Here is a 27519-nt window from a genome sequence, read left to right as displayed (position 1 = left end):
GGTTCGCTGTGGCCGGAAGCGGTTGTCGCCGACCTGCTTTTCGAGTCGGAACTTCCGCCTCGCACATCATGCCTGGGAGGGCACTTTACTGGGGTGGACCTAGGGGGAGGGACAACTGGGAGGACTGTATTAAAGAACGGACGCTTCCGGCCAAGGGGCACTGTGGCGGTGCTTGTTGGGATCATGGCGGAGAATCATTGCGAGCTGCTGCCACCGGCTCCGAGCGGCCTCGGGGCGGGGCTGGGGGGCGGCCTGTGCCGTCGCTGCAGCGCTGGGCTCGGCGCCCTGGCACACCGCCCCAGTGGTGTGTCCAAGTGGGTCCGGCTGAACGTCGGCGGCACCTACTTCCTCACCACCCGGCAGACGCTGTGCCGGGACCCGAAGTCTTTCCTGTACCGCTTGTGCCAGGCGGACCCCGACCTAGACTCAGACAAGGTGAGGGCCTCGTGGGTCGGCGGGGGGCCTGTTGCCCTGGTCTCCATCCGCGCCACACACCTCTCCACACCGAGGGCACTCAGCGGAGCGGGCACTCTGAGCCCAGCGTCCTGGGCCGGAGCGAGGATGGCACTCCTGTGCCCATCTACCTCAGCCCTCTGTTTAATAGTGCCTCTCTCCCTCGCCTTGTCTTTCATGCTTCTCATTGCTGTGGCTCTAGTTTATTTCTTCTCCCTGGATTCTTTTGCCCAGGGTGTGTGAACACCACCGCCCCAGTTATTTGCTGACTTTGGAACCTGAGAACCCTTTGCATTCATCTGGTCTTTTCACATTCCAGACGTTTAAATTAACGTAGGCCATGGGGGTTGCCACAGTGGCTGCCCTTTTCCCGGTGACTTGCAGAGTTTGTGCTCCATCCTTCTCATCCATAATATGAACCGGCTTTGAAGCTCTTAGAAGGTACCTCCTGGGCAAAAATGTCCAAAGGTGTCATTTTACTTCTAATATATGAATTATTTATTGAATTCATGTTTGGGGCCACATGTAGAGAAATCTTAGGGATGTCTAAGAGAGACCAGGTATAGAATTCTTTTCGATCTGCTTTCCAAACTTGGTTTCCCCGCTGCCTTTGCAAACGGGTAGGAATTTCCAGGTTAGTTTGTAGTATATCTTACATTTAATTAAGTACTAATACTGTTACACCTGTGGTAACAAAACGTATTTGGATTACAAGATTGTGTGGCATAGTGCAGTATTGAAACTTAGAAAGAAAAGTGGTTTTCTCCCTTTTCCCCATTGGTGGTTTCAAAGCCTTCTACTAACTTTGTGAGTTTTTGCGTTGAGCCTACACAGTGGCACTGGACTTTGGGCCTCGCCAGCCTGAAAGGTGCTGCTCAGAAGGCTTTCTAGAACGACTGGGAGCCCGTTCACTTCACAAGGCCTGACGGAACACTTTCTCAGTGTGACCAGGAAATAAGAATTCTTGAGTTACTGCAAAATAACCAAGAAGTTAGGGTTTGAGATAATAGCGTTTTAGTCCCTCACAACCCTTCTCCCAGCTGTCCCCATTTCTGAGTTAACCAAATCTCTTTACTCTTACAGAACTGACCTTCCAGAAAATGACAAAAGTTTCCAGGATAGAAATAGGCTTTTGTTAGCCGGGTTTTCTTTTTATGGTGAGGGTGTATGTTTTATTGTTGGTTTTTCAAACAGTGAGTGTTTATAACCATTCTTGTCTTTCTACTCAAGCATCCCTGCCTTGTCTATTGAATCATTTTTTAAATTGGTCTTATCCATTGGCTTCTAGTGTCTGCCTAATTTTGGCACTGGAACAATGGATTTAGAACTGTTTCACTTTAGCATAAAGTCAAATACATCTTTGTTTCACTGCCTCTTAAGATTACTTTATAAACTACCCTTTATTGGGCCAGTGAGGTGGCCCAATTTGATTTGAGTCTCTGGGATCCACATGGTGGAAGGAAAAAATTGACTCTTGAAAGTTGTACTTTGAACTGGGCAGTGGTGGCGCACACCTTTAATCCCAGAACTGGTGAGACAGAGGCAGGCAGATCTCTATGAGTTTGAGTCCAATTTGGTCTACAGAGTGATTTCCAGGACAGCCAGGGCTACACAGAGAAACCCTGTCTCAAATTAACCAAAAAAAAAAAAAAAGGGTCAGTGGTTAGAAGCATTGACTGCCCTTCCAGAAGACTCAGGCTTAGTTCCCATCACCCACATGACAGCTCACAACTGTCTGTAACTCCAGTTTCAAGAGATCTGACACGCTCAACAGACATATGCAAGCAAAACACCAATGCACATAAAATAAAAAATAAAAACAAGTCATTAAAAATTGTTTTAAAAAGTTGTACTCCGACCTCCAAGTGCACATTATGATACTTGTGTGCCAACACACATACACACACATTTACATTCTGTGTGTATGTGTGTTTGTATTTCCTTTACTGCAGTGGGAGATTCTCTATCAGATTATGTTTTAGTTTTTTAAAATTTATTATTTCAGAGCTAGAGAGTTACTTGGTCCAGTGGTTAAGAACACTGATTGCCCTCATGGTGGCTCACAACCATCCAGTTCTAGGGAGTCTGAAACCCTCTTCTGACCCCTTTGGATACTAGGCGTGCACATACGTATGTATATGCAAAATACTCATACGCATAAAGTAAAATAAATCTAAAATTTATTTGTTTTAAATTACATTTGATTTCTAAATTATAAAACCACAATTCAGAACATAAAAATAATATAACAGCACCAGGTATGATAAAAAGCAACTGTAATCTCAGCATTTTGGGAGATAGAAGTAAAAGAATTGGGAGTTTGAGGTCATCCTCAGGTACATAATGAGTTTGAGGCTAGCCTAAGCTACAAGGACCCTATCTCCAGAAAAATATGGTGGATGCAATCTTGGTACCATGGTTGATAGTGTTTGTTTTAGTCATAGGTTGCTAGAAAGAGTAATTCTAATTCACATTAGTCATGTTACTAGAGTATTCAAATAAGAAAAATCTATAAATGTTCTGTGTTCTCGGTACCACCACACACACCAGGTTCTGATGAAAGAGTATCCCAAGAGATTCCACCTTAATTAAATCCTACTAAGGAGAAGGGTAGAAGGAAGGGGTGTTAACAGATGGAGGCCATTAATTACATGATGGAAGATAAACAGGATGTTGATTCATGTGGAAAGATCTCAAAGCTCTGACCTCATAGTTAAGATCAAGGAAAGGATACCTGGCAAACACTCTTAGAGTTGAACTTTAACAGGGACCTGGTGGAAGATTCCTTTTCTGTTATTTGACTGGTGTTTATTGAGCTTAGCTTTGCAGAATGTGATGCCAAGATGAGACTTGTGTTAGGAAATTTAAGAGAAGAAGTTCCCAAGAAACCTTTCAGGAACCTTCTGGGTTTATTGATTATGGGAGAGCACCAAAGGCAGACTATTGTCAGGGGTGCCAGGGCTGTGAGTTGCTACAGGGAAGTAAGTTTCTGGAAGACACTTTCCAAAGTTGTTGACAGCAAGATTGCTAGGGATAGTAGAGAATGCAAACACATTCAAGGCTTGCTTGATGGCCCTCTCAGCCTCATACCCAATCCTCTGTGCTGTACTTGTCTCCTCATGTCCTCAAAGCTCAGGGTGGGACTTAATTACCCACCATGCCTTGTATCCATAGGCCTTTGACCTATTTTAGGGGCCAACTTTTAGCCCATTGCTGCCATGAAAGTTCTTTTTCTAGACAGCCTGAGTGAATTCTCACTTCCTCTTGGGACATCCTCCGGTGGGACTGCGGCTGTGTTGTGCACTTGAGCATCTGCCGTTGTGTGTCATTTTCTCTCCACTGTTGTCTTTGGGGGCAGGCCAGGCGTGAAACTTCTAAGCTGCCCATGGGAAGTGCTTTGCAAAGGCTTGGTATTTGATCCGTTTTGATTATGTTTCTGCATCCATGGTATGTTGAAAACAGAGTTGCTGTTTGTCACTCATCTGGCCCCTGATTTAGTGAGATGATGCTTCAGGAGGAAAAGGGAAATAGCAAATACTGTATGGTTGGAAGCTATCCTGAACTAGGGTGTTCTGTCTCCGACTGAGCCAGATCTAGAGAAAACTGCTACTTGCACATGAACTTCTGCCTTGGAATGGGGTCACTGTCCCAGCTTTGAGATTGTAGACAGAGTTACACCAGGTGGGTCTTTGGAAAGAATGTTTACTACAGCCAGGCCCCTACAGTTCTCTGTATCCACTTTGACTGCAGTTGGTACTAGTGAGTTTTAAGGTTAGAAAGATATGAAAGGAATTTTAAGCCAGGGCCAAAGGATGGGATGTAGGTGGGAGAACCATCTTTGAATTTGTTGCTTGGCAAGAGAAGTGGGGATTACTTAGAGTATAAATGGCAGATGTTGTTCTGTGTAACTAAATCGGAGAAACTAGCCATGAGCGTCCTGTGCACTGGGCAGAGTTGCATCGGCCACAGGCTGTGAGTGGGCGTCTAAGGCTCGGGTGTTTACTTGTATAGTGCATAATGGGTGTGGCTCTTAGTATATTCTTGGCCCCGATGGTGCATCCTGGTGTTGTGCCCTTGCCCCCTTTGCAGTGGCTGCTTGTCCTCATTATGTCTGCTCACCTCTCTCGGTGTGCCTCATTCAGAAGCCCGTTGGTCCTGAGCAGGTCAGTGGACTTGTCATCACGTGAGGAGTTGGATCTTTCTGAGGAGAGCTTGTCTCGATATCCTGAGGCAGCAGGGAGGTGGCTGGCAGGTGCAAAGACATTCTTTCAGTCCACTGCTAGTGTAGTTCAGTTGTCTTGTCCAGCATGACAGTGCCTGGCTTTGGTTTTGCACAGGGGTCAGACAACTCTGGCCACCTGCCAGATTTCCCACATCACCTGTGCTTGGAGCTTGGAGCTGCTCATTCCCCTGTGGATGGGGGATGGGTGCTTTGGCTCTGAAAGTTCAGGAGAAGAAAACCATAAGGCCAAGGTACTTACCAACCAGACCTTCTCAGAGAGTGTGCCTCCTGGTCCTAGGAGCAGAGGCTTAGGGGTGGGAGGTGTCTACTGCTTCGGGAGGCGTCATGGCGGTCCCTTTTCAGAGCTCTTTCTGCACTTTGCTTATTCAGTGATTCCCTCCTCTGCATACTCTGGGCTACTAGCCAATGGGAGGGTCTATATGGCTAAATGCCAGCAGGCTGCCCCTGTTCAGGTGCAAGCTGACTCTCATTAGACCTTGATTAGGGGCAGCTCACTTTGAGCTCGCTCACTTTTTGAGCTCGCTCACTTTTTGAGCTCGCTCACTTTTTGGGCTCGCTCACTTTTTGGGCTCGCTCACTCACTGTGGGAAGGAGCAGAACTGCCTGGTTGGGCAATGCATTTTCTTAGAAGATGCTTGATGCCTTCAAGCTCAGGAAATGCAGCTATGGAGCTTTAGTACAGCACCCCGTACCCATGGAGATGGCTTTGAGATAACCCACAAAACGTCTTCGGGTAGCGTGTGCCCAGCGTTCACACTGCCCTTGTTCTGGTGGGTCCTTACTTCCTTGGCATTGGGCTCTACACTGATGTTCTAGCTTTGCAAATCAGGCCTGGGTGGCCAGCTCCTCACTGTCTGTGGCCTGAGGTAGATTTTTCCCAAGCACATGAGGAAGGGTAAGTGCCATGGGGTGCTGGATAATATTTAATGAGAGGGAAGAAGAGGAGAGGCTGAGGGCCTGCTCTTTGAGCTAAGCAAGAAGGTAAAGAGTTTGATGCTGTTTACCCTAAGGCCACGTGTGGGGAGGCTAGAGGCCATCTGTAAGCTGATGGGATTTTAGTAGCCTTGGAGATTATGGAGGGGATTTCACAGGTGAAGTGTGAACCTTTGATTTGGCTGACCTGGCCAGAATGCCCTGGACTGCCAACTTATTAGCCAGAGTAGAGAGACTGGTGTTCAGACCTTGAAGACTATGGAGCCAGGAAAGGCTTTCCTTTAGGCACACTGGTCCAGATCCTTCTCAATGCTTACATTTGTTTCCTGTTTCTCTTTTCTCCTGCCTAGCTGCTGATGGCAGTAGCCTGTTAGATATACGCTCTGTCAGAAAGGAGGCAGTATGTACTGGAGATTGCGTGGGGGTCTTCTGTATCTAATGTACCTAGCAGGGAAGCCACCTGAGAAAACCTGGGGGATGGATAATCCCTTCTGTGATGATGCAGATGTTCATGGCATTTTCGTTTACACGGGTGGTGGGCTCTGGTGCCATTGGGAAGTCTCTCTCCCTAGAAAGGCTCCTGTCTACTAAATCAGTAGACACTACGGTGGACCTCAGCTCAAGGAACCTGCCCTGGGTGAATTCCAAACATGCTGGTTCCATGAGAAGACTCGGGAGCCTCAGTTGTGGGGTCCGGTCCACAAATCTCACATCTTGCAAGCTTCACTGGTGCCCTCAATTCTAGTTTCCAACTAGAGGCAGGAGTAAGGAAAGCACCATCTGTGGCAGGGATACTTTCCTCAAGTCATGTCTCTGAGAGCTCTCGGGGGTGGGGGGTGTCAAGATCATACGAAGGGTCACAGTGATCAAGAGCCCTAACACTAGCTGGGCGGTGGTGGCGCACGCCTTTAATCCCAGCACTCGGGAGGCAGAGCCAGGCGGATCTCTGTGAGTTCGAGGCCAGCCTGGGCTACCAAGTGAGTTCCAGGAAAGGCGCAAAGCTACACAGAGAAACCCTGTCTCGAAAAACCAAAAAAAAAAAAAAAAAAAAAAAAAAGAGCCCTAACACACCCCTTACCCCACAGTCTCACCTAGAGGTGTGGGTGCTGTGTTTCCCCTGTTCCAGGGTGTCTTGGGTGGTCAGGTGAGCTGGCAGCATGGGTGCCACGAGAAAAGTGAGATGAGTGCTCGGCTCCGCTGGCAGGAAGAGGCGGAGGTGTGTGGAGGGGCTGGTGGACAGCGGCAGGCCTGGGAAGCAGGAGTCCAGAGTCTGACCTCACTCCACACATCTGTGTCTCTTACAAGCCTCCTGGGTCTCTGGGCCTCAGTATCCTCACTGCAACTGATGATGTCTAAGACCTCTTCTGGATCAAAGATGTGACAAATATGTATAAAACAAAGCAAGAAAGTTCGTGTGTGGCTCTGTCACTTGAATTGGGTAATTTCCGAGTAGAATCTCAGCATTTGTGTTTAGGTTGATAGTGCATGTTGGTGCACACGGAATTCAGTGCATTTGTCTTTTAGTGGGAACAGTTGATGGAGTAGTCCTCGGTTCACAGCACTGCACTTCATTCTGATTCTCTCCTGGTGGCTGTGCCTTTCTTTCCCCTCCCATGGGGATAGGAGCAGGTGCATCTGAACCTTGAGAGTGACACTCTGCAGCTGCATCTTCACCTTAGGGTCTTGCCTGAGGCATCGAGATTTTAACCCTTTTCTGCATGCTATTTCCAGAATCCTGAGGCTGAGTTAGGGTCACGCCCTAGAGGACAGCAACAGCACGGGACAGTGTTACTATTGGCTAATGACCAGCCTTACTAGGTCTTTCCCCACCAGAGACACAGGCTTGAGACAAGTTTGTTTCTGGAGGTTGTCTTCCCACTCCTTTGAAAACAGATTTGTGGAGTTAGGCCTCCTGAGAGCATGTTTGACTTGGCAGGGCCAGGGCAGCCACCTCAGAGGCCTGAAAGCTGCCCTGCCTAGCTCTGACCAATAGCTCAGGCTCAGGGTTCCTTCCTGCTTCAGGCTTGGGGCTCAGCCTCCACATTATGCCCACTCAGTGCCAACTTGGGCATCAGCAACCTGTCCCACATATGTGGACTGGTGGCGTGTATGCGTGGGGGCAGTTGGCTTTCATGTAATGTTCAGAGCTAAGTCCAGTGATCCTTTTTATGCCTTTGGAGAGAAAGGGACATGTTTCCAGCCAGTGCTGCCACAAGTAGGTCAGACCCAGATTCCCTGAGAAGTGGGGAAGGAAGGAAGGGCTGGCAGAGACACGTGGTTGTCGAGGAAGCACTCTTGATTCTCATGCTTTTATGGAAAACACAACCTTCCCACCACACAATACAGCACAGGCTTTTCCTAAAGCATGATTGGACTAAAGAGAAGAAGAGAAAAGAGACCCCAGTGCTGGGTCTTGGCTGCTCCCTGGCTGCTCTTTAAATCTGCTGGGGTTCAGAAGTAGCAGCATCCTTCCACATCTTGAGTGCTCTTGGCACAGGTGACACTGTGGGCCCAGCGTCATTTGGCCCCAATTGCTGTAGTCAACATCTTGATAGGCCTCTTGGGGGCCTGATATGGAGGTGCATGCTTTTAATCCCAGCACTCAGGAGGCAGAGACAGGTGGATCTCAAAGCCACCTAAGCCTATATAATAAGATAGTGTCTCAAAAAAATAGTAAAAAGTCATCTTACTGATTTTATGAGTGAATTGAGGCTTGTATTTGGATTTTGGGTTTTTGTTGTTGTTGTTGTTTCTTTTATTTTTGTTTTGAAACCAGGGTTTCTGTGTAACAGCCCTAGGTATCCTGGAACTCACTTGGTAAACCAGGCAGGCCCCAAACTCACAGAGATCCACGTACCTCTGCCTCACTAGTGCTGGGATTAAAGGCGTGAGCCACCACACCTGGCTTGTATTTGGATTTGTGTGTTCTGGTTTTCTCTATTTCTATGTTAGGATGGAGGCCCCGAGCTGCATTCCCAACACTAGGAGATGCAGTGCTGGAGGCTCATTTTTGTTGGTCTTCCAACACACCCTTGCAAACATGAGCACAGCCTAGAGTGCTCCCACAGTGGACCCTAAGCGGTACTGCCGTGCGCATCATGGTGGAAGTATGTGGGCTAGAGGGCTTGGCCTTGGCCTTTGGCCCTTACTGTGGAGTTGATCTCCCACAGACAGCTCCTAAAGGAGTTGATATGAGTGGTGCTCATACTTCACTACCTCTTTCTCCAGACTCTGGCCTTCATGGCTGCCCAGGCAACTGACCTGCTTTAAGGAAGCCCTGCTTTAAGGAAGTAGCCACCGGAGGAAACTGGCCAGAGAGCTGTGACAGCATGCACAGAGGAAGTGATCCTCCACTTTCCCTTGATTCCTGTGAGTGTCTGAGTGTGAGCCTAGACTTTGGAGTTTTAGAGAGATTATGAATATTTTAGAAACTGGACTTTTTTTTTCCTCCCCTGAAACAGCGTTTCTCTGTATAACAACCCTAGCTGTCCTGGAACTTTGCTTTGTAGTCCAGGCTGACCTCAAACTCACAAGAGCTATGCCTACTTCTGTCTCCTAAGTGCTGGAGACTGGACTTTTAAAGTTGGAATTTTTAAAGACTGGGACTTTCAAAGTTTGGAATATGTTTTGTATTTTGATATTGATATTAATGACATCTTGGGGACAACAAGAAAGGAAAGGTTATGGCTTAACAGTGATGTGTTTGTGTGTCAAATTGATAACTGGTTGGTTGTGCTGATTAATTTTGTGTCAGCTTGCCGCAATCTAGAATCATTTGGGAAGAGGGAACCTCAGTGAAGAGAATACTCCCACCAGATTGGCCTGTGAGCCAGCCTGTGGTTCATTTTCTTTTTTCTTTTCTTTTTTTTTTTTTTTTAAGATTTATTTATTTATTACGTATACAGCATGTATGACTGCAGGCCAGAAGAGGGCACCAGATCTCATTACAGATGGCTGTGAGCCACCATGTGGTTGCTGGGAATTGAACTCAGGACCTCTGGAAGAGCAGTCAGTGCTCTTAACCTGTAAGCCATCTCTCTAGCCCTGGTTCATTTTCTTAATTGATGAATGATGTGGGACAGCCCAGCTCACTGCATGGTGCCACTCCTGGGCTGGTGGTCCAGGGTGCTATAAGAAGGAGGTGAGCAAGCCACGCAGAGCAAGCAAGCAAGCAGCACTCCTCCATAGCTTCTACATCAGTTCTTGCTTCCAGGTCCCTGTCCAGCTTGAGTTTCTTCTCTGACTTCCTTCATGATGGACTGGTGGTGTGGAACTGTAAGCTGAAATAAACCCTTTTCTCCCCAGGTCACCTTTGGTTATGGTGCTGTGTCACAGCAGTAGAAACCCAGCTAAGACAGGGAGGTTCACCCCACCACCTCTGGACATAGCCCAGTGAGGATCACTGCCCTGCCTGCTGCCACAGCTTTGCTTTCCAGCCTGTGCCATTCCTGTCCCTAGGTTTATGTAGGAGACTCCTTGCCTGATACCTCCCTGTTTTCATTTCCAAGGTGTTCTGTCCTGCCGTTCTCAGCACATGCTCCCTTCCCTGGGTGGCCAGGAGTGCTGGTGCTGGGGCCTTCACACATAAGGCTATACATGTCACATAAGACTACATATGTGTTCAGGTTCTGTTATTCATCCTGCCCTCCAGCCTGGCTCAGCAAAATTTTTGAACTACTTTGGTCTTGTTTTTCTGGAAGTCTCCAAATCTCAAGTGCTTCTTAACTGGATGCGGATAGAGGTTCCCCACAAAGTACATATCTTGCCCTTCCTTTGTGACTGTGTTTTAGGCAAACAGGACATTGGGCTCCAAGCACAGAATACTGCCTAGAAGACCCTGAAGCTATAAGAAGGTTCCTTGGGCTGGGCGGTGGTGGCACACACCTTTAATCCCAGCATTCAGGAGGCAGAGGCAAGAGGATCTCCAAGTTCGAGGCCAGCCTGGTCTACAGAGTGAGTTTCAGGACAACCAGGGTTGCACAGAGAAACCCTGTCTCAAAAAAAATTCTTTTAAGGTTACTTGGGCTGCTGTCCTCATGTTGCCACTTCTAGAGCTTGTAGCTAAGTCTTTGGTTTGTGGTGGTGAGCCCTCAGCTCTAAGATGGCGAGACATTGGACAGAGTCCAGCCCTTTGCTGTTAGACATTCACATTGTGGCCAGGCTCTCACTTCAGGTACTCTGAGGAAGTATTGTCTTTCCAACTGACCATTTGCCTGGAAGAGGCCTCTGTTTACGTGTGTTCTTTTGTTTTGTTTTTGTTTTTCGAGACAGGGTTTCTCTGTGTAACAGTCCTGGCTGTCCTGGAACTTGCTTTGTAGACCAGGCTGGCCTCAAACTTGTAGAGATCCACCTGCCTCTGTCTCTGCCCCCAGGTGCTGGGATTAAAATGCGCCACTGCCACCTGACCAGGTGTGTTCTTTTCCAGGCCAGAGGGGCTTTGGGCTAGAGGGCAGATCTAGAGGGGAGGTCTTTCAAAAGCTGCCTCACACAGGGCATGTTCAGTGAGAACCAGCTACACCCAGCACATGAGCTGGCCAGACTCTGCAAGTAAACATGGCTGGGCTGAGGCTCAGCACCCTTCAGGTTTTCAGGCCAAGTGCCAATGCCAGCTCATCCAATGCTAATGGCTCCTTTGATCTGCCAAAATGGCCTGTGCCTCATCCTTCAGGTCTTGGGAGGCCTAGGTCACTTTCGTGTAGTCTTGTGCCACTTGTCATTCTGGAAGTCTCCAGGAGATTGCTGAGTGAGGGTACTCAATAAATAGCTTCCTCCCAGTTCTCCCTTTCCTTCCTCCCCCCCTTACTCCCTCCCCCTTCTACTCTGGAGACTTTAGGCTTCTTGTTGCCAGGGGAGACTAGGCTCTGAAGCCATGGCCATCATGACAAGAGAGGCCCCCAAGAGTATCCTGGGTAGGGATGAACCCATCACCCTCTGGTGTTTTTTTTTTTGTTTTTTTTTTTTCTTGACTGATCAGTGGTCTGTTGAGGGGGCATTGAGCCATGAATATTCCTGAGCGTGGTGCTGTGGAAATGTCACACTCCAGTGGGCACTTCCACATGAGCAGAGGGGAGAACTCTGTGGTGGTGCCATTTCTTTGTCCAGACTTCAGCCTGCTTGTGACTCTGTAATGTGGCAATAATTGCCATTGCTCTCCTTGATTTCTTGGCTTTGCTTGGATGACTGAGGTCCAGAAGACTGAGATACTGGAAGGCAGGGCCCCAGGTGGCCTTAAGGACTAAAGGCCATGTGACAGAATGGAGAGCCTTGGGGTAGCTAACCTGTATGTTGTCCTTCGATGAAGTGATGGCGATGAAGTCGAGAGGGCTAGGGAGTTGGACATTCATACAGGGACCATGGGAGGAGAAATGCACTTAGGGTGAGCAACTGGCTTCCATCGTCCCTGCCTCCCAGACCTCACTGATTTGATGTCAGCCACAGCTCAGGTTTCTCACTTTGATATGAGCCTGTGGATGTTGGAAGGGACCCTTGAAAGTACCAGTATTTATTGTCCCAAATACAGAATTGGGTGTCTATGAAGACAGCCTCTGAAGGCTCATTGCTTTGTGACTGAGGCCTCTGTGAGCTCCGCTATTCATGGGCAGATACATCCAAGGGGTTCAGGGAACCCCACACACTGCCCTAGGCCCTATGCTGTCCTCTGCACCTTGACTGGTCATCTGCTCTCCCTGGGTAGCAAGTACAGCATTTTTCAATGGTCTGCACCTACAGGAACTTCATGGGACCTGTGTCTGATCAGGGAAGCCAGTGTGCACTATTGATTTATGGACTCAGCTTCTTTCCCTGGTACTGGGCATGGCCTTTCTGATTGGAAAGCTGGAGTGGTAGCCTCCCCTTAGCAGAGACCTTGGAACCCACTACATCTCTTGGACTGCTGTCCCTGGATAGCTGTAGAAGCAGGTATCAGGCTGCATCAGTGGAAGAAGGCTCACCGTTTATCAGCTTGTATGAGTCCATACCAGAAGATCTGCATCCCTGTTGGACTTGGCAACCTCCAAATTACATGCAGCCAATCTGTGACAGGTCTGGAGTAGGGTGTGACAGAAACTCACTGACCCACACCCTCGGTGGGGGTGTGTCCTTGTAGCTTTTGTGCATCGCCCTCTTTGGTAGTCCCCCAACGCTACACCTCCTCTGACCCCAGCCAGACCTGTGGCTCTCATATGGACATCTGTTTCCAGCAGGTCTGTATGGTGGGAGATATCATGTGGAGCTGAATGTGCCCCATACTGGAGGAGGATGTCCTCCATGGAGATAGCTATGGTGAGCATGTGAGGAGAGCAGTCCTGAAGTGGAGCTACTGCCTGTCCGAGTCAGTAGGAAGATGTATAGGTTGTCCTATAGATGGTTCAGATTCCACAAACCACTGACCACAGAGCAAGGGTTTCCTTAGTGATCATAGTCACCGGGAAAGCCCAAGGGCTGTGGTTCAGCAGGAAATGAGGGTACCCTGTGGTCACCTTACCACTGCCTCAGGCTTCACTTGTTGCTGTAGGAGGCTCCTGACAGGAGGCTTTGGGCTCAGCAGTGGAGGGCGCTTTCTCCAGTGTACTGCTACTTGACTCCCAGGTCTTAGGTTTCTGCTTCAGGATGCCCTGGAACAAGGAGAGTGGGCTGCCAAGGCCTGAGTCTCCAGAGTCTCAGAAGTTGAGCCATGGAGCAAGGTGTGGTGCACACCCATAATCCTAGCACTTTACTTGGGAGGCTGAGGCAGGAGAATTATGAGTGCAAGGCCAGCCGAGGTTACATGGCAGGGTCAAAAGCCATCCTGGTCTACACAGCTGTCCTGTCCTATGATGGGGATGGGGATTGATTTGTGGGCATCAAACCTTCTTAGCTGTTTCTCAGAATCGTTTGAAGCTGGAGCAACATCTGGTTGGCTCAGATCAGTAGACACAGGAAGACCTGTTTGAGATCAAAATGGAGGCCGACAGGATCAGAGAATGCTCCGAAGTTCCCTAAGGCAGGTGCATGAGCAGTTGTGGATCCTGCACTGGTGGTAGTACTGGTGTTGAATTAGGTCTGGCCTTACTCTGACTGCAGAACTGCTGCTTTCTACACAAGAACTGACAGCATTTTGTTCTTTTAGGATGAAACGGGTGCCTATTTAATCGACAGAGATCCCACCTACTTTGGACCTGTACTGAACTACTTGAGACATGGAAAGCTGGTCATTAACAAAGACCTCGCAGAGGAAGGTAAGGTGTCCATTTTCAACGGACATGTGAGCTCTGCACTGGAACCTGGTAGAGGTGCTGGTTGGTTCCATGAAGTTGCAGGTTGAGAACTGCTGCTGTCACATCAGCTGATCTGAGTTGGATTGTGGAGCTGCTTCCTGAAGCGCCTATCTTTTTTCTTTGGGGTGTCATTAAATCTCTGGTTACTATGTTACTGTGTGGATTGTTACCTGCATCTGGTTCTGTCTGGAGTTGTGAGAGCCATGCTCGGTGCCCTGCAGACTTTCCTGCTTCATTCCCTGAACTCGGCCCTTCCCAGATTTCCCATGTTGCCATGTCATGTGTTATCCTGAGCTGTCCGTTAGGAGTGGGAGAGCTAAAGAGATAGAGAGGTCTGTAGAGGTGAGGAAGCCTGAAAGCAGGGCCCTGGCATTCTAGTTTTTAGTTTCTGGGAAGTTTGAGTCTTGAGTGTGGGACATTAGATGGCAGGCTGTGGGGAAAGCCTTGGAGCCAGGAGTGACTCCAGTCAGTTCTAGTTTCATTTGAGCAGGGTAAAGTGTGCTGTATGGGACATGCAGGATTCCATGGCTTCCACATTGTTCTGGCATCTTCAGGTTCCCAACAGGAAGAGCCAGTAGCACCACCAGACAGCCTCCAGGCTGCAGAAAAAATGCCAGTTATTTCCCAGTATCTGTGGGCTCAGAGCAGGTGTGGGCTCAGAGCAGCTGCCATGTGTCACCTGTAGTGACAGGGCCATAAGTATGTCCAGTAAACTGACCTTCATTCAGTCCTCTGCCTCTGCTGAGTGCTGAGAACTGAGAGGACTGTGAGGATGTTAGGACAAGCTGGACACGAGGACTTCAGGCTGGGGACCGGGTGGGTGCAGGGATGAAGGGCTTTACTTGCGTCGGTCTGACCTAATAGAAATCACAGTTGTTACCTCTATTTCAGGCGTGTTGGAGGAAGCAGAGTTTTACAATATCACCTCACTAATAAAACTTGTAAAGGACAAGATTAGAGAGCGAGACAGCAAGACATCACAGGTGAGACGGGGGCTGATCTACCAGCAGCTTCTGGGGCCTGAGGTGGATAAGCGGGTTTAGTTTCCCTGTGTGGTCTTGGACCAGAACGGGACTATCCTCATCCTGGTGTCCTGGGTCTTGCTCTCTTCTTCGTCATGTGCCATGAAGGGCCCACTGTAGTCAATGGAGACAAGCAGTTGTATGGAGGGTGTGTGGTGAAGGCATGGAGGATAGGGAGGCCTTGTGAGGGCAGTGGGAAGCTGGAGAGCAGAGGCCCTCTGATAGGTGGGTATCAAGACCTAGTCTGCAAGTTCGAAGGCCTGTGGCTAGCATGGCAGAGAAGAGCATGGCTGAGCTGGGAGGTAGGTGGCACAGAGACTGGGGATCGTGCAGTTCCTGGGAGGAGGTGGGCTTCCTAGGCCCTCTGCTGCCCAGCAAGTGTGTGTGTGTGTGTGTGTGTGTGTGTGTGTGTGTGTGTGTGTGTGTTGTGAGTGCTCTGTGAGGTAGGCAGTGGCCCCACCTTCTCCAAGGCAGGCCTCAGTGGGTTTCAGCATTGGTCTAATCAGCAGGCTAGCTCTGCATTGAGAGTGGTGACGCCCTCACCCACCTCATGAAAGGAATGCTGCCAACACCCTGACTTGTCTACTTAGCGCCTCTCACTGCCTCGCCCTGTGATCAGCCTTCCTGACGGGCTTCTCTTGGGCACTTTGGCACTGCACAACCTCACTCTTCCCTCCGCTCACTGATGACCTGACCGAGCCCTTCTGCCCTCCTCTGGGCCCGCTCGGGGCAGGAGGGCTCTGAGGAGAAAACTTCTCATCCTCATGGCACTGGAAAGGTCCTGAGGGTTCCCCATCCTCCTCGGTTTGCCTCCTCTTTCCCCTTTATCCCAGTCCCACTCAAGACCATGTGATCTGTACTACTCCAGTCTCTGTCTGCATTGTGGGGGGAGAAGGGACCCTCCTGGCAGGGCTGGCCTCACGGAAGCCTAGCAGCCACTGCCATTGGATACCTTGCTGGTGAGGCACTCGGGTGACAGTCACCAGTGTGTGACTGTTACCCATGTGCCGCTAGCATGAAACACAACCGGAGCAACAGCAACTTGGGACCCTTATGTCCTGTATGTACTGGGGGCTCTAGAAGGGCACACTTGTCTCCTGGTTGTTCCCACCCCACACCTAAGACCACAGTCTGCCTGGAACTGGCCAGGGATGCTCTGTTGGACAGGAATAGTGAGCAAAAGATTGTGTAGCCCCGCATGGAACATATAAAGGTTTTCTGGCCAGGCATGGTGGTACACGTCTTTAATCCCAGCACTCGGGAGGCAGGGGCAGACAAATCTCTGAGTTCGAGGCCAGCCTGGTCTATAGAGTGAGTTCCAGGACAGCCAGGGCTACACAGAGAAACCCTGACTCAAAAAACCAAAACAAAAAAGGTTTTCTGTGTATTCATATCTAGCCACAGGTGTCCTGAGGATTTCAGGAATATGACTCATTTCATTTTGGAATTTAGAAGTAGAAATATTTTTGAAGGTCCACAGGAAAGCTGCAGCAGCAGCTGTTGAGGCTGTAGGTTGGCTAAGGTTGCTTTGGATACTGACTGACTGTGGCGGGATGAGGTTAGAGTTGCTTGGGTGCGTGGTGGGGCCTGACCTCTCGGGTGTCTGTCCTTGTAGATGCCAGTGAAGCACGTGTACCGTGTGCTGCAGTGCCAGGAGGAGGAGCTTACGCAGATGGTCTCCACCATGTCAGACGGCTGGAAGTTCGAGCAGGTGAGGAGTGTGGCCATGGGAACCGTAGATCACAGGGCCATTCCCTGTCCTTATCCTCCCGGGCTCTCTTTGTGGCACCTTTCTAGTGGCAGCTCTTCCCTCGAGGCTGTTGTGTGCTGTGTCCAGCACTTCCTCCATGTGCGGAGCTCAGCTCCTGAGTGCTTCCTGTCCCCCCCCCCCCACATCAGTGCTGGCTGGGCTCTGCCCTCCTAGGGGTCTGGAGGGTCATATGGACTGCATATGTGTGTGCTTTGTACCCAGACCCTGTTAGAATCACTTCAGAGGGTTGGACAGGAGCAGATGTCACCGTGGCAGAGCCTGCTCCTCATATCCCTGGCATGTGGCCCAAGAAAGGCTGTACACTGGCAAGTGCCTGTCACCGTTTCTGGATCTGTGAACTGGGTCGCCTAATTTGGAGCCAAGTGCCTTTTGCTCTGTTGTCTTGTGACTTCTGGCTGGAGGGGAATCTCCTCCCATAACCAACTTGAAGACTTTGTCCTCAGCCGTCCGAGGTGATCCTAGACACATAGCACAGGCAGGCACTCCTCTTCCCCTCAATTCTGACCTTTGTGCGGTCATCCTGGGGACCTCCATTCTTTCTGGTGGAACCCAGAGAGCCTGAGTCATGCTGGCTAGTAAGGTGCACTCTGCTTCCCCAAGACAGGACTAGTACTAGAATGACAAGCTTTCAGAGAACCAGGGTGAGGCCCAGTCCCTTTGAGGTGGTCAGTCCAACCTAGGGTCACCCAGGGGTCAGTGATTAGGTCAGAATAGAGCTGCCTTGTGTGAGGCTACAGAGTCTCTGGGAGACATGGGTTTATGTGTTCCCCTCAGTGGGACCTCCCATAACTACCTGATCCAGGCCAGCACCTCTGCCATCGGTCTTACCTGGTGGGGTCCACTCCTTTCAACCACTGTCCCCCATTGCCGAGGGGAGTAGTACTTGCCCTGTAGTAGATTTCTCTGCTGGCCTGTTTCTGATGTGTAGACACATGAGCAGGGATCACAGTGGCTAGTGGCCTTTTGAGCCGCTACTGCTTACTCACTGTGCCATTGACATTCTTGCTCTGGCTACAGTGATCCCCTTGAGTAGTTTTTGTGTTTAAAAGAACAAAAGCCTTGGTGTCTGTGTTCAGCTTTGTCTCAGACTCATGGCTGGAGTAATGAGCATGGTTTTGGCCCAGGTAGCATACTTGGTGACCTGGAGGCTTATGAGGCTTGTTAGAACAGGCGAGAGTATGCAGAAGTACGCGACATCGCCTTCAGTGTCTGTCGGAGTCAAGCTAGGCTCTCACTTAGCACTCCAGGCTTTTAGTGCTGTTGACCTCTGTTCTGCTTCCCTGAACTCCCTAGTCCAGCCCTGCGGTTCTCTGCCCTCAGTGGGCACTAGGGTTAGTCTATAAAGGCCCACTTCACCCCAAGAGGGTTTCTGGCTGCCATCAAAGACAAGGCCAGCCAGCAGTAGGTCCTCAAATGGTGCTTGTACATGAACTCTGATCTTGGCTCTCACTCACTCGCCTCAACCTTTGTACTACTACCTCCTCCCTCCACAAGGTAGCCAGCCAGCATCCCCTAGGGTCCAGCCTGCAGCACCAAGAGAAGCTCAGAGTCTGCAGAGAGAGCCTGTTCCAGCATGTTGTGCAATTACGTGGGGGTGCAGGTGCCAGCTCCACAGTGCGCTGGGAGTTTGCTTCCTGCTAGTTCTATGGAAAAAGCTCCTGGCTAAAGCTAGCTCTCCTGTCCCTGAGCTTCCACAGTTGGTGCCCTGGTCTTCCTCCTGAGGGGCAGATAGATACACCTGAGCCGCTGCACACTGTCACAGGCTGTGTCTCCCTTTCAGCTGGTCAGCATTGGCTCCTCCTACAACTATGGAAGTGAAGACCAGGCTGAGTTCCTCTGTGTGGTTTCCAAGGAACTGCACAACACCCCGTATGGCACAAGCAGTGAGCCGAGCGAGAAAGCCAAGGTGAGTGCCAGCAGGATGCTTCTGGTCCCTAGGGCAGACACTGGCTGGCTTTTTTCTTCTTTTGCCTCACTGATTTTTGCTGTTTTCTCTAGACTCTTAGTTGTTGGGTTTCTCGGTGGCTAGAGATCTTCCCATGAAGCAGCCCGATGTGTCAGAACGCAGGCACCTTTGCAGCACGTACAGCCGGTGTTCCTACAAGTGTCTAGACCTTAGTCCTGATCAGTTGGGCCTCAGAACTGGCTGCTTACTCAGGGGAAGACTTGGGACACAGGTAGAGAGCAGCTCTCCAGAGCTCAGGTTTTTAGCACCACAGCCGCCTCAGCTGCACACAGTTGCTCTTTCACATTTGGTTTCGTGTGTCCTTCAGTCCTAACCTACAGGGCACTGGGTTCTTCCGTCTCCCGTGGGAAGCAGTACTAGCCAAGGCTGAGAGTGCAGCCTGCCTTATTCATTTATTTTATTTATTTATTTATTTATTTATTTATTTATTTATTATTTATTTATTTATTATTATTTTTTTTTCTTTGAGACAGGGTTTCTCTGTGTAGCTTTGCACCTTTCCTAGAACTCACTTTGTAGACCAGGCTGGCCTCAAACTCACAGAGATCTGCCTGCCTCTGCCTCCCGAGTGCTGGGATTAAAGGCGTGCGCCACCACCGGCTCATTTACTTTTAGATTGCCCTCAAGTGACCCGCTTTGGTGACCTTTTCCCCTGACTGCCTTACGCCTGGAGCTCAGGCAGACAAATTCACGTGCCCCTGCAGTGTACATTGTGGGCCTGGACTGGAGGATTCCTGGGCCTTAAGGACATTTTGTGGTGGCTTGCAGAGCCTTGCAGCCAGCTCAGGAGGAGCCTGGACCTTGCTTAAGCTGAGTCCAAGGTCGTGGTGACCATGGTAAGGCCCAGAGCAATTCTGGGCTGGGAGGTAGGGCAGGGGGGTGCTTAGGAGTTTGGGTAAGAAGAGGCCAGATGTGGTGGGCTTTAACGAGGGACTTGATAGCAACCTGACCCTTAGTCAGTGGCCCCTAGTTGGCTCTGATCACCCTAGAGCTTCCCATTTAGCCTTTCCTGGTCTTTAGGGTGAGGACTGAGGAACTGAGGGGCAGAGTTCCTCAGAGGATCTCTAGGAAGCCATGCTAGCTGGATCTCAGCAGTGCTCCACGTTCCCTACATTGTGATGTGACAGTGTCTTTCTCATTAGTACACCTTCAAGAACCCCCGGGTTCCCATCCTTAGCCTCTGTGTGATCATGAGAGGTGAGGCGGGGCAGACCCTCTGCCACTGCTGCCCAAGCACAGGGTGACCTGAGTTGTGTAAGGGCTCAGTGTGGCAGATTGGAGGAAGCCAGAGTCCCAACACCGGGCCTGGGGGCAAACCTCCCCTTGGGTCTTAGATCTAGCAGGCATCCCTACCTTCAAGAGCCTGTAGCCCAATCACAACGACAGGACTCTTCCATACATTTATTTTTAGAAGCTCCTCCCCCCGCCCCAACTTTTGGTTTTCATAATGAAACTCACAAGAGTTCATCTTTCTCCAGCAGAGCTCATCTCCTTCGTGGCTTTACAGCTGCCAACAGGACTTACTCTACGTGTGAGGAGACTTTAGGCATGGGCCCAAGTCCCTTTGCTATTGAAAATTTGTCTGTTTCTGTCTTCAAAAATACCTGTCTCTGGCCCGGGTGGTGGTGGTGAATGCCTTTTAGTCCTAGCACTCAGGAGGCAGAGGCAGAGGCAGGGGCAGGCAGAGCTCTGAGTTCGAGGCCAGCCTGGTCTACAGAGTGAGTTCCAAGACAACCAAGGCTACGCAGAGAAACCCTGTCTTGAAAAACCAAAACCAAAACAAGCAACAGACAACAAAAAAAACAAAACCACCTGGCTCTGAAGTAAAGCCGTTTCTGAATGCACTTGACAGCAGGGGGTTCCATGGTCGCCAAAGCTGTGGGAACCGTGGGAGCCAGATGGAGAGGACAGGAGTTTGGAAACACCCTATACACCAGGCCACTCCTCTGAGAGCATTGGATCTCCTTGTCAGTTGTGTCCTCTGTGGTCAGCAGCCACCAAGTTCACACTGAGCTCTGTCCACGGTGCTCCCTGGGCATCTGGTGGCCACCTGGTACTGCCACAGTCTTTTCCTGTTTCACGTGGGAATGTTAGGGCCACGAGACTAGAGCTTGTGTGAGGAGTTAAGCCCTAGGTGAGTGCCTTGCTTCTGGTGCCAGCCGTGAGTACAAAGCCTTCCTTAACCACTCTGAACTGCCATCTAGCCTGGCTCAGAATGCAATGAGAGTGGCTGGGCTTAGCGCCTCCTTTTGTCTCAAAAGTATACCCACCAGAGGAGATTTCTGGGGCCAAAAGCAAGAGAGCCCTCTGTAATCAGGTACAGTCCTCCTGTGTGACAGTACCACCTGTGAGGGAACCCCTCTGGATCCATGGGTCCAGTGTGCCTCTGAGACTCCCTCCTACAGGCATGAGTTATTGATGGGCTGGTCAACGTCTGCCCACTGGCTGGTCAGTCTCAGCCTCTGTGACCAAGGTCCCACCTCTGTCATGCAGTGGGCCTTTGATGGAGCTGGGTCCATGGTCCTCTAAGTCACTTCCCAGGAGCTAGGGCTACAACAAAAGCCCCTTGGACAGGACTCAGCTCCTTGCCTGCCTGGGAGCTGTGAGGGCAGGTGTCGGCTGTAGGTGAAGGACTACACAGTTCAGCTCAACCTAGGCTCCCCCAGGTTTTCTTCCTGAGCGATATACTAGTTAGTCCTCCTGCAGGCCTGCATTGCTCAGGCTGGGCTGACAGTTGTCTTCCTTACTTCCTGCTGCTGTCCACACCAGAGCGACGACGAGGAGACGAGGCACCAAGGCAGTGACTCAGATTAAGTGTAAATGTCACGGTGAGCTCTGCGCCCTTTAGGTAGACCCAACACCATAGTCTCCTTGCCCATGAGCCCTGGTGACTTTTGCCTCCACCCCTCCTCTGTGCTTCTGTACATCCTGTAGTTGACAGAAACTCGGCTGGTTGTGCCTGTGTGTCTGCCGTAGAGCTCCCTGGAGGAGTTGACAGAAACTCGGCTGGTTGTGCCTGTGTGTCTGCCGTAGAGCTCCCTGGAGGAGTTGACAGAAACTCGGATGGTTGTGCCTGTGTGTCTGCCGTAGAGCTCCCTGGAGGAGTTGACAGAAACTCGGATGGTTGTGCCTGTGTGTCTGCAGTGGAGCTCCCTGTAGGAGTTGACAGAAACTCGGCTGGTTGTGCCTGTGTGTCTGCAGTGGAGCTCCCTGGAGGAGTTGACAGAAACTCGGCTGGTTGTGCCTGTGTGTCTGCAGTGGAGCTCCCTGGAGGAGTTGACAGAAACTCGGCTGGTTGTGCCTGTGTGTCTGCCGTAGAGCTCCCTGGAGGAGTTGACAGAAACTCGGATGGTTGTGCCTGTGTGTCTGCAGTGGAGCTCCCTGGAGGAGTTGACAGAAACTCGGCTGGTTGTGCCTGTGTGTCTGCAGTGGAGCTCCCTGGAGGAGTTGACAGAAACTCGGCTGGTTGTGCCTGTGTGTCTGCAGTGGAGCTCCCTGGAGGAGTTGACAGAAACTCGGATGGTTGTGCCTGTGTGTCTGCAGTGGAGCTCCCTGGAGGAGTTGACAGAAACTCGGCTGGTTGTGCCTGTGTGTCTGCAGTGGAGCTCCCTGGAGGAGTTGACAGAAACTCGGCTGGTTGTGCCTGTGTGTCTGCAGTGGAGCTCCCTGGAGGAGTTGACAGAAACTCGGCTGGTTGTGCCTGTGTGTCTGCCGTAGAGCTCCCTGGAGGAGTTGACAGAAACTCGGATGGTTGTGCCTGTGTGTCTGCAGTGGAGCTCCCTGGAGGAGTTGACAGAAACTCGGCTGGTTGTGCCTGTGTGTCTGCAGTGGAGCTCCCTGGAGGAGTTGACAGAAACTCGGCTGGTTGTGCCTGTGTGTCTGCAGTGGAGCTCCCTGGAGGAGTTGACAGAAACTCGGCTGGTTGTGCCTGTGTGTCTGCAGTGGAGCTCCCTGGAGGAGGGACAGGGGACTGTTGCTTGAATGCTGGGTGCTGCTCTGTTAGTTTTTAATTATTTAAAATGTGTCCCTCCGTGGATGCCATGTGCAGGTGTGGGGCTTTGTGCCATGTGGGGCTGTGGGTGTGGCCACAGGAGTGTTCCTGGGCTGAGCCTGTGGGTGTCCTTGCTGTCAGTCAGCGTCAAAGCCTCACATGATACGACAAAGATCAAAGCCGTGGGTTTTGTCCTCATCTCAGGTTCTCCAGGCTGCACTCTCCTTGCGTCCATCTCCCCTAGGGTTGGACAGGCCTTCAGCTCCACATCCTCCTCCATCCAGGCCTCTCAGCCTGTGCTTACCATCTGCGTCTTGAAGGCCAGACCTGTGAGTGCCTTGTCACCTCAGCAGGGCTTACCTGTTGGCCCCTGTGCAGGGGACATTGCCAGTGAGTAGGTGGGAGCAAGACCAGCCCTGGGAACGTGAGCATTGCCCAAGAGGAGCATTGCTCCTTGATAGTGGACCTGCAGCGGGGGAACCCTCACTGGTCCCCTGAGAGCAGCTCAGTACACTGGGAATGTGGGGAGGCACCTGGCCAGCAGGCATCTGGGCTGGCATTTTGGAAGCAATGAGAATCTAGCAAGGAGTGCTCTCAGCCCTGGAACTAAGAATGGCTTTTTCCATTTGGAGTTGTACTTTTTTTTTTATATTTTTTTAATTTGGAGACAGAGTTTTATTATGTATAGTTCTGGCTGGCTTGGAACTCACTATGGAGACCAGGCTGGTCTTGAACTCACAGAGATCCACCTGTCTCTGCCTCCTGAATCCTGGGATTAAAGGCGTGCGCCACCCCCCACCCCCTCCAGCCATCTGGAGTTGTACCTTTAAGTCACGGTGAGTGTTATATGTCACAGCTACAGCTATATGTCACAGAGACATCTTGAGCAAACGCAGCGTATTTATGATCTAGCCCTTCAAGAAACTCACCGTGAAGCGGTCATGGTGAAACGCAGCTGTGATCCCAATAGTAGGGATTAGGAGGCTAAGACAAGAGGGTTCCGAGTACCAGAGCAGCCTCAGCTGTGCAGTGAAACCCTTCCTCCAAACCAAACCCGACAAGGGGCTGATGGAATGGCTCAGTGGGTAAAGTCACTTGCCTTGAAAGCCTGCTGGTCCAGCTGTGACTCCCCAGGACCCATATAAGGATGGCACTAATTCCTGAAAGTTGTCTGACCTCTACACGGTGCAGCATGTGTACGTACATATACACTAATAATAATAATAACAACAAAGTAAGTGTTTAAACTTTCTTACAAAGACGTAAGAGGGCCAGATACCGTGGCACACACTCTTAATCCTAGCACTTGAAGGCAGAGGCAGGTAGCTCTATGTGAGTTTCAGGCCAGCCTGGGCTACACAGTGAGACCCTGTGTATAAATAAATACATTTAAAAGGTAAAAGGAAACATGGAATTTAAGAGATAGAGTCTGGCTCTGTTGCCCAGGCTGGTTGCTCCCAGACTCCTAGGTCAGTATCCTGTGTCAGCCTCCTCAGTAGCTGGGACTCTAGGTGTGTATCATCATACCTGACTGAAAGGCTAATCATTCCAGCCATACTGAGATAAATGTTCCGTTCCCTGTTCACTTTTCAGTGTCTGAAATGGGGACATGGTTTATGTCTCAGCACCTCACTTGTAACATCCCTTTGGAGGGCTTCTGCAGCCACCAGGGTAGGAGACTCTCAACTGTGACAGGAACTCAACCTAAGGCGTGGTGGGGCTGACAGAAGCGCAAGGGAGCCATACCTGCCTTCTGTTGGTTGGAGACGGTCACCGGGGGAACGGGGGTGGGGGGGGTGGGGAGGGGGGTGGGGGGTGCGGGTGCCCAGGCTCCAGAGACTTGGAAAGAGCCCTGGAGGGAGGAGGGGTGTCTTTCAGTGGCCCCAGACTTCTTGGAGTCTTTAGGGAACGTGTTTTGATGGCTCTAGCTCTGGGATTCTGGGCTTGTGGAAACAAAATGGTGGTGTCCACAGGCAAACCTGGAGCGACACCACATGGCAGGTTGAAACCACGTGGCCGGGCCTCCCTGGGAAAGGCAGGAACATGCATAAGGTAGTCCTGCACTACCCCAGACAGTCAGTGCTGCCTGGCCTCAGCGTGTAGGATGCTGGTCTTGCTGCTGTAGGTCCTGACGAGCTCAGCCCCAGCCCTTCAGGATTACATACTGTTCTGGAGAGTCACTCCCATGACCACTTCTGCCAGCCACACCCTCACCTATGCTGGCTCTGCTTTGCTCAGGGCTGGTGGGGACTGAGACCTTGGCTCCCCAGTAAGATGGTGGCACCTAGAGTCACTTCCAGATGTCCTGGAGAATTCAGAAATTGTCCACCGAGTAGAGCTTGCCATTGGCAGACTAGGGAACAGCATTATCTCATAGACCTGTGAAGCTCCCCCTTGAGGTGCTAGAGTGGTGATTTCGGCCTCCCACAGCTCTTCGTGGGGCTGGCCTCGGGGCAGGCATGGTGTTTGGGGTGCTGGTGGGTTTGCAGGAGCAGCTTGAGAGAACGTGGCCTTCTCTTGAGCCCTTCATCATAGCCTCCCAGAACCAGCTCTTCCCATGGCACCAGACCGGTAGGGTTGCTCACAGTGGCAGTCGATGCCAAATGGCTTCCTGTGAGGTTCCTCTGCTCTGAAGCTCTGCTTGGAGTCATGTCCTATCCTAGCCCTAGAGGCAACTAGAGGCTCATTTATGGGTTTGGTTCAGCAGCATGTGCCCAGCCCCAGCATGTTTTGAAGGCCGCCAGGGACTTCCGTCCCAGCTGAGTCTACAGCTGACTGCGGTGTACTAGTTAAGGAGGCTGGGCAGTGCCCTGCTTTTCAGCCAGAGTGGGAGCAGAGGGTGAGGAGGCAGCAGATGCTGCAGCGAGCAGACTGGATATGGAGGCCTCCAGCATGACCTTGCTTGGAAGGGTTTCTGCGGCCGGGCCGAGGGCTGGGGCCAGTGAAGGGGTGCAGACCTTCTCATAAATAGAAGGGGTATGGGGTTGATCTTCTGGACATGAGGGGATCTGGAGGATCATGTCAGCCGCCCACTGTACAGGCCTCCCTGTTATCTAGCTGAGGTCCTGGCCTGAAGTGAGGGTGCCTTTGAACTCTGCTCTTTGAACAGGGCACTTGGTCAGGGCCTACATCCTCACTCTGTGTTTCATATTTTTCAGATTTTGCAAGAACGGGGCTCAAGGATGTGAGGAGTACTGACAGCTGAAGAAATGATTTTCTTTTCCCCAAGATAAAGTGAACCGCCATGTGCAGAAAGCATGGCTGTGAGAAGAAACCTGCTTTTGATCATTTCTCTAGAGATCTGGGTGTGGATCCTTTTTTGCCTCAGATGTGGGTGTCGAGAGACGGCCCAGCTGTCACGCCAGTCGTCCCCACAGGGAGGCGGCTGGGCTGGGTTGGCAGTCTCTGTGGCCTCACTCTGTTCTTTCCGAGTGCTCCGTGGGACTGAATGCTGCTGGCCAGCCCACGCATTCCTGAAGATGATCTGAAGGACAAGGTCCTTGGTGCTACACACAGTCTGCAACAAGCAGCCTGGGCCTTGCCAGGAGGGAGGGGCAGCTGCCACAACTCCTGTCCAATGCACTGTGGCTTAGGGCGTGGCTCATCTCTGGTTGAGCACCAGGCCCTCATCCTTGGGTCAGGGAGGCCGCTGTGCCTCCAGGCATGATTGGTTGGTTTCTCTTGACCTCTGCTGAGGCTCCTGACAAAGGCAGCCTCCACATTATCACTACTTCTGGGCACCTCCCCTGGACTGCACCCTTTCAGAGGCAGGCTCTTGTAATGGCCTATAGGCTTGGCCCAGGATCATCAAGGCTTCTCAATTTGTATTTTCCAGGCAAGAGGACTTTGTATCCCTTTTTTAAAGTGTGGATAGACCACCCGGTGTTTATACTCTTTAGAAATGCCTAAAAGTGTTGCTACATTTTGGATTGATCTGTTAAATCATTTAAGGGAGGTAGATGTTTTGCCTCATATGCCCCACCTGTGGGCTCATGGGGGAGCTGGCGCCTACCAGTGCCTTTGTTGTGCCTGGGATGGAGGCTGGGGCAGGAGGCCTGTCCACCTGGCTTCTGGAGCTGACACTCCAGGTCATGTTGAACATTCAGGATGTTTACAGCGCAAACATGTCTCCTCACTGGCTCTCATTTCCTTGTCTAACTATGCAGTTCTTCTCTTGGGTTTCGGGAGTGTTTGAGGCTGCACAACCTGCATGGGCTCTCTTCACCTGACACGACATTGGAGCTGCTAAGGTCCCTGCAGAGGCTGCACCTGCTGGCTTGGAACCCCATCTTTCTCAGCTGGTTAGGGATGTAGCAGGCCACAGACTTGGCCCAAGCAAGCAAGCTCTGTGCTTCTTGACCCCTGGCTTCTCAAGGGAGCTGTGCACACTGACCGCCGTGGCTGCCCGTGTGCCAGTCAGCCTCTAACACTGTTTCAGATGCTTCCGGAAACTTCTTGCCTAGGCCCTCTTCCTTCTCCTCTGCCAGAAACTGATGAATCAAGTTCTCTAGCATCTAGGACTGACCTCGTCCTTTCTTAAGGTCTGTTGTATGTTGTTAAATGTTTGGCTTAAATGATTCATAAAAACCTTTCTATTGGGTTGATTGGGCCTCAGCAGCCCTGGGGGCAGTGGCTCTGGCCATGGGGAATACTCTGGGGAGTTGCTGGATACTTAGCATTGTTTGATTTATGACTTTGACAGTAGATAGACTTGTGGGGGGTTTTGTTTTTGTTTTTTAATTTAATGATATTAAAACTTAATTCACTAAAATTCTAAGGGGATATTTATACTTTTATACTTTTTTAGGTATCCGTATTTTATCAGCTTATCGTTTAATGCCTAAGTTTCCCCTGAAAATAGTAAATAAAATTGTGTATTTATGAA

At 50.7% G+C, this 27519-nt stretch overlaps 1 protein-coding gene across 1 annotated transcript; it reads left to right on the top strand.

Annotated features, from left to right (window-relative positions):
* Window positions 1–85: 85 nt before the first annotated feature.
* On the top strand, window positions 86–27519 carry Kctd5 (potassium channel tetramerization domain containing 5). Its single transcript, XM_059270163.1, has 6 exons — window positions 86–435; window positions 13737–13845; window positions 14776–14867; window positions 16522–16617; window positions 18458–18583; window positions 25793–27519. The coding sequence occupies exons 1-6, from the start codon at window positions 184–186 to the stop codon at window positions 25820–25822; spliced, it is 705 nt and encodes a 234-aa protein (XP_059126146.1). The 5' UTR covers window positions 86–183; the 3' UTR covers window positions 25823–27519.

This window comes from Peromyscus eremicus, chromosome 8a (genome assembly GCF_949786415.1).
Source record: "Peromyscus eremicus chromosome 8a, PerEre_H2_v1, whole genome shotgun sequence".
Taxonomy (NCBI): domain Eukaryota; kingdom Metazoa; phylum Chordata; class Mammalia; order Rodentia; family Cricetidae; genus Peromyscus; species Peromyscus eremicus.
The sequence above is the reverse complement of the archived record's forward strand: the minus strand, read 5'-3'. Positions and strand labels throughout refer to the sequence as shown.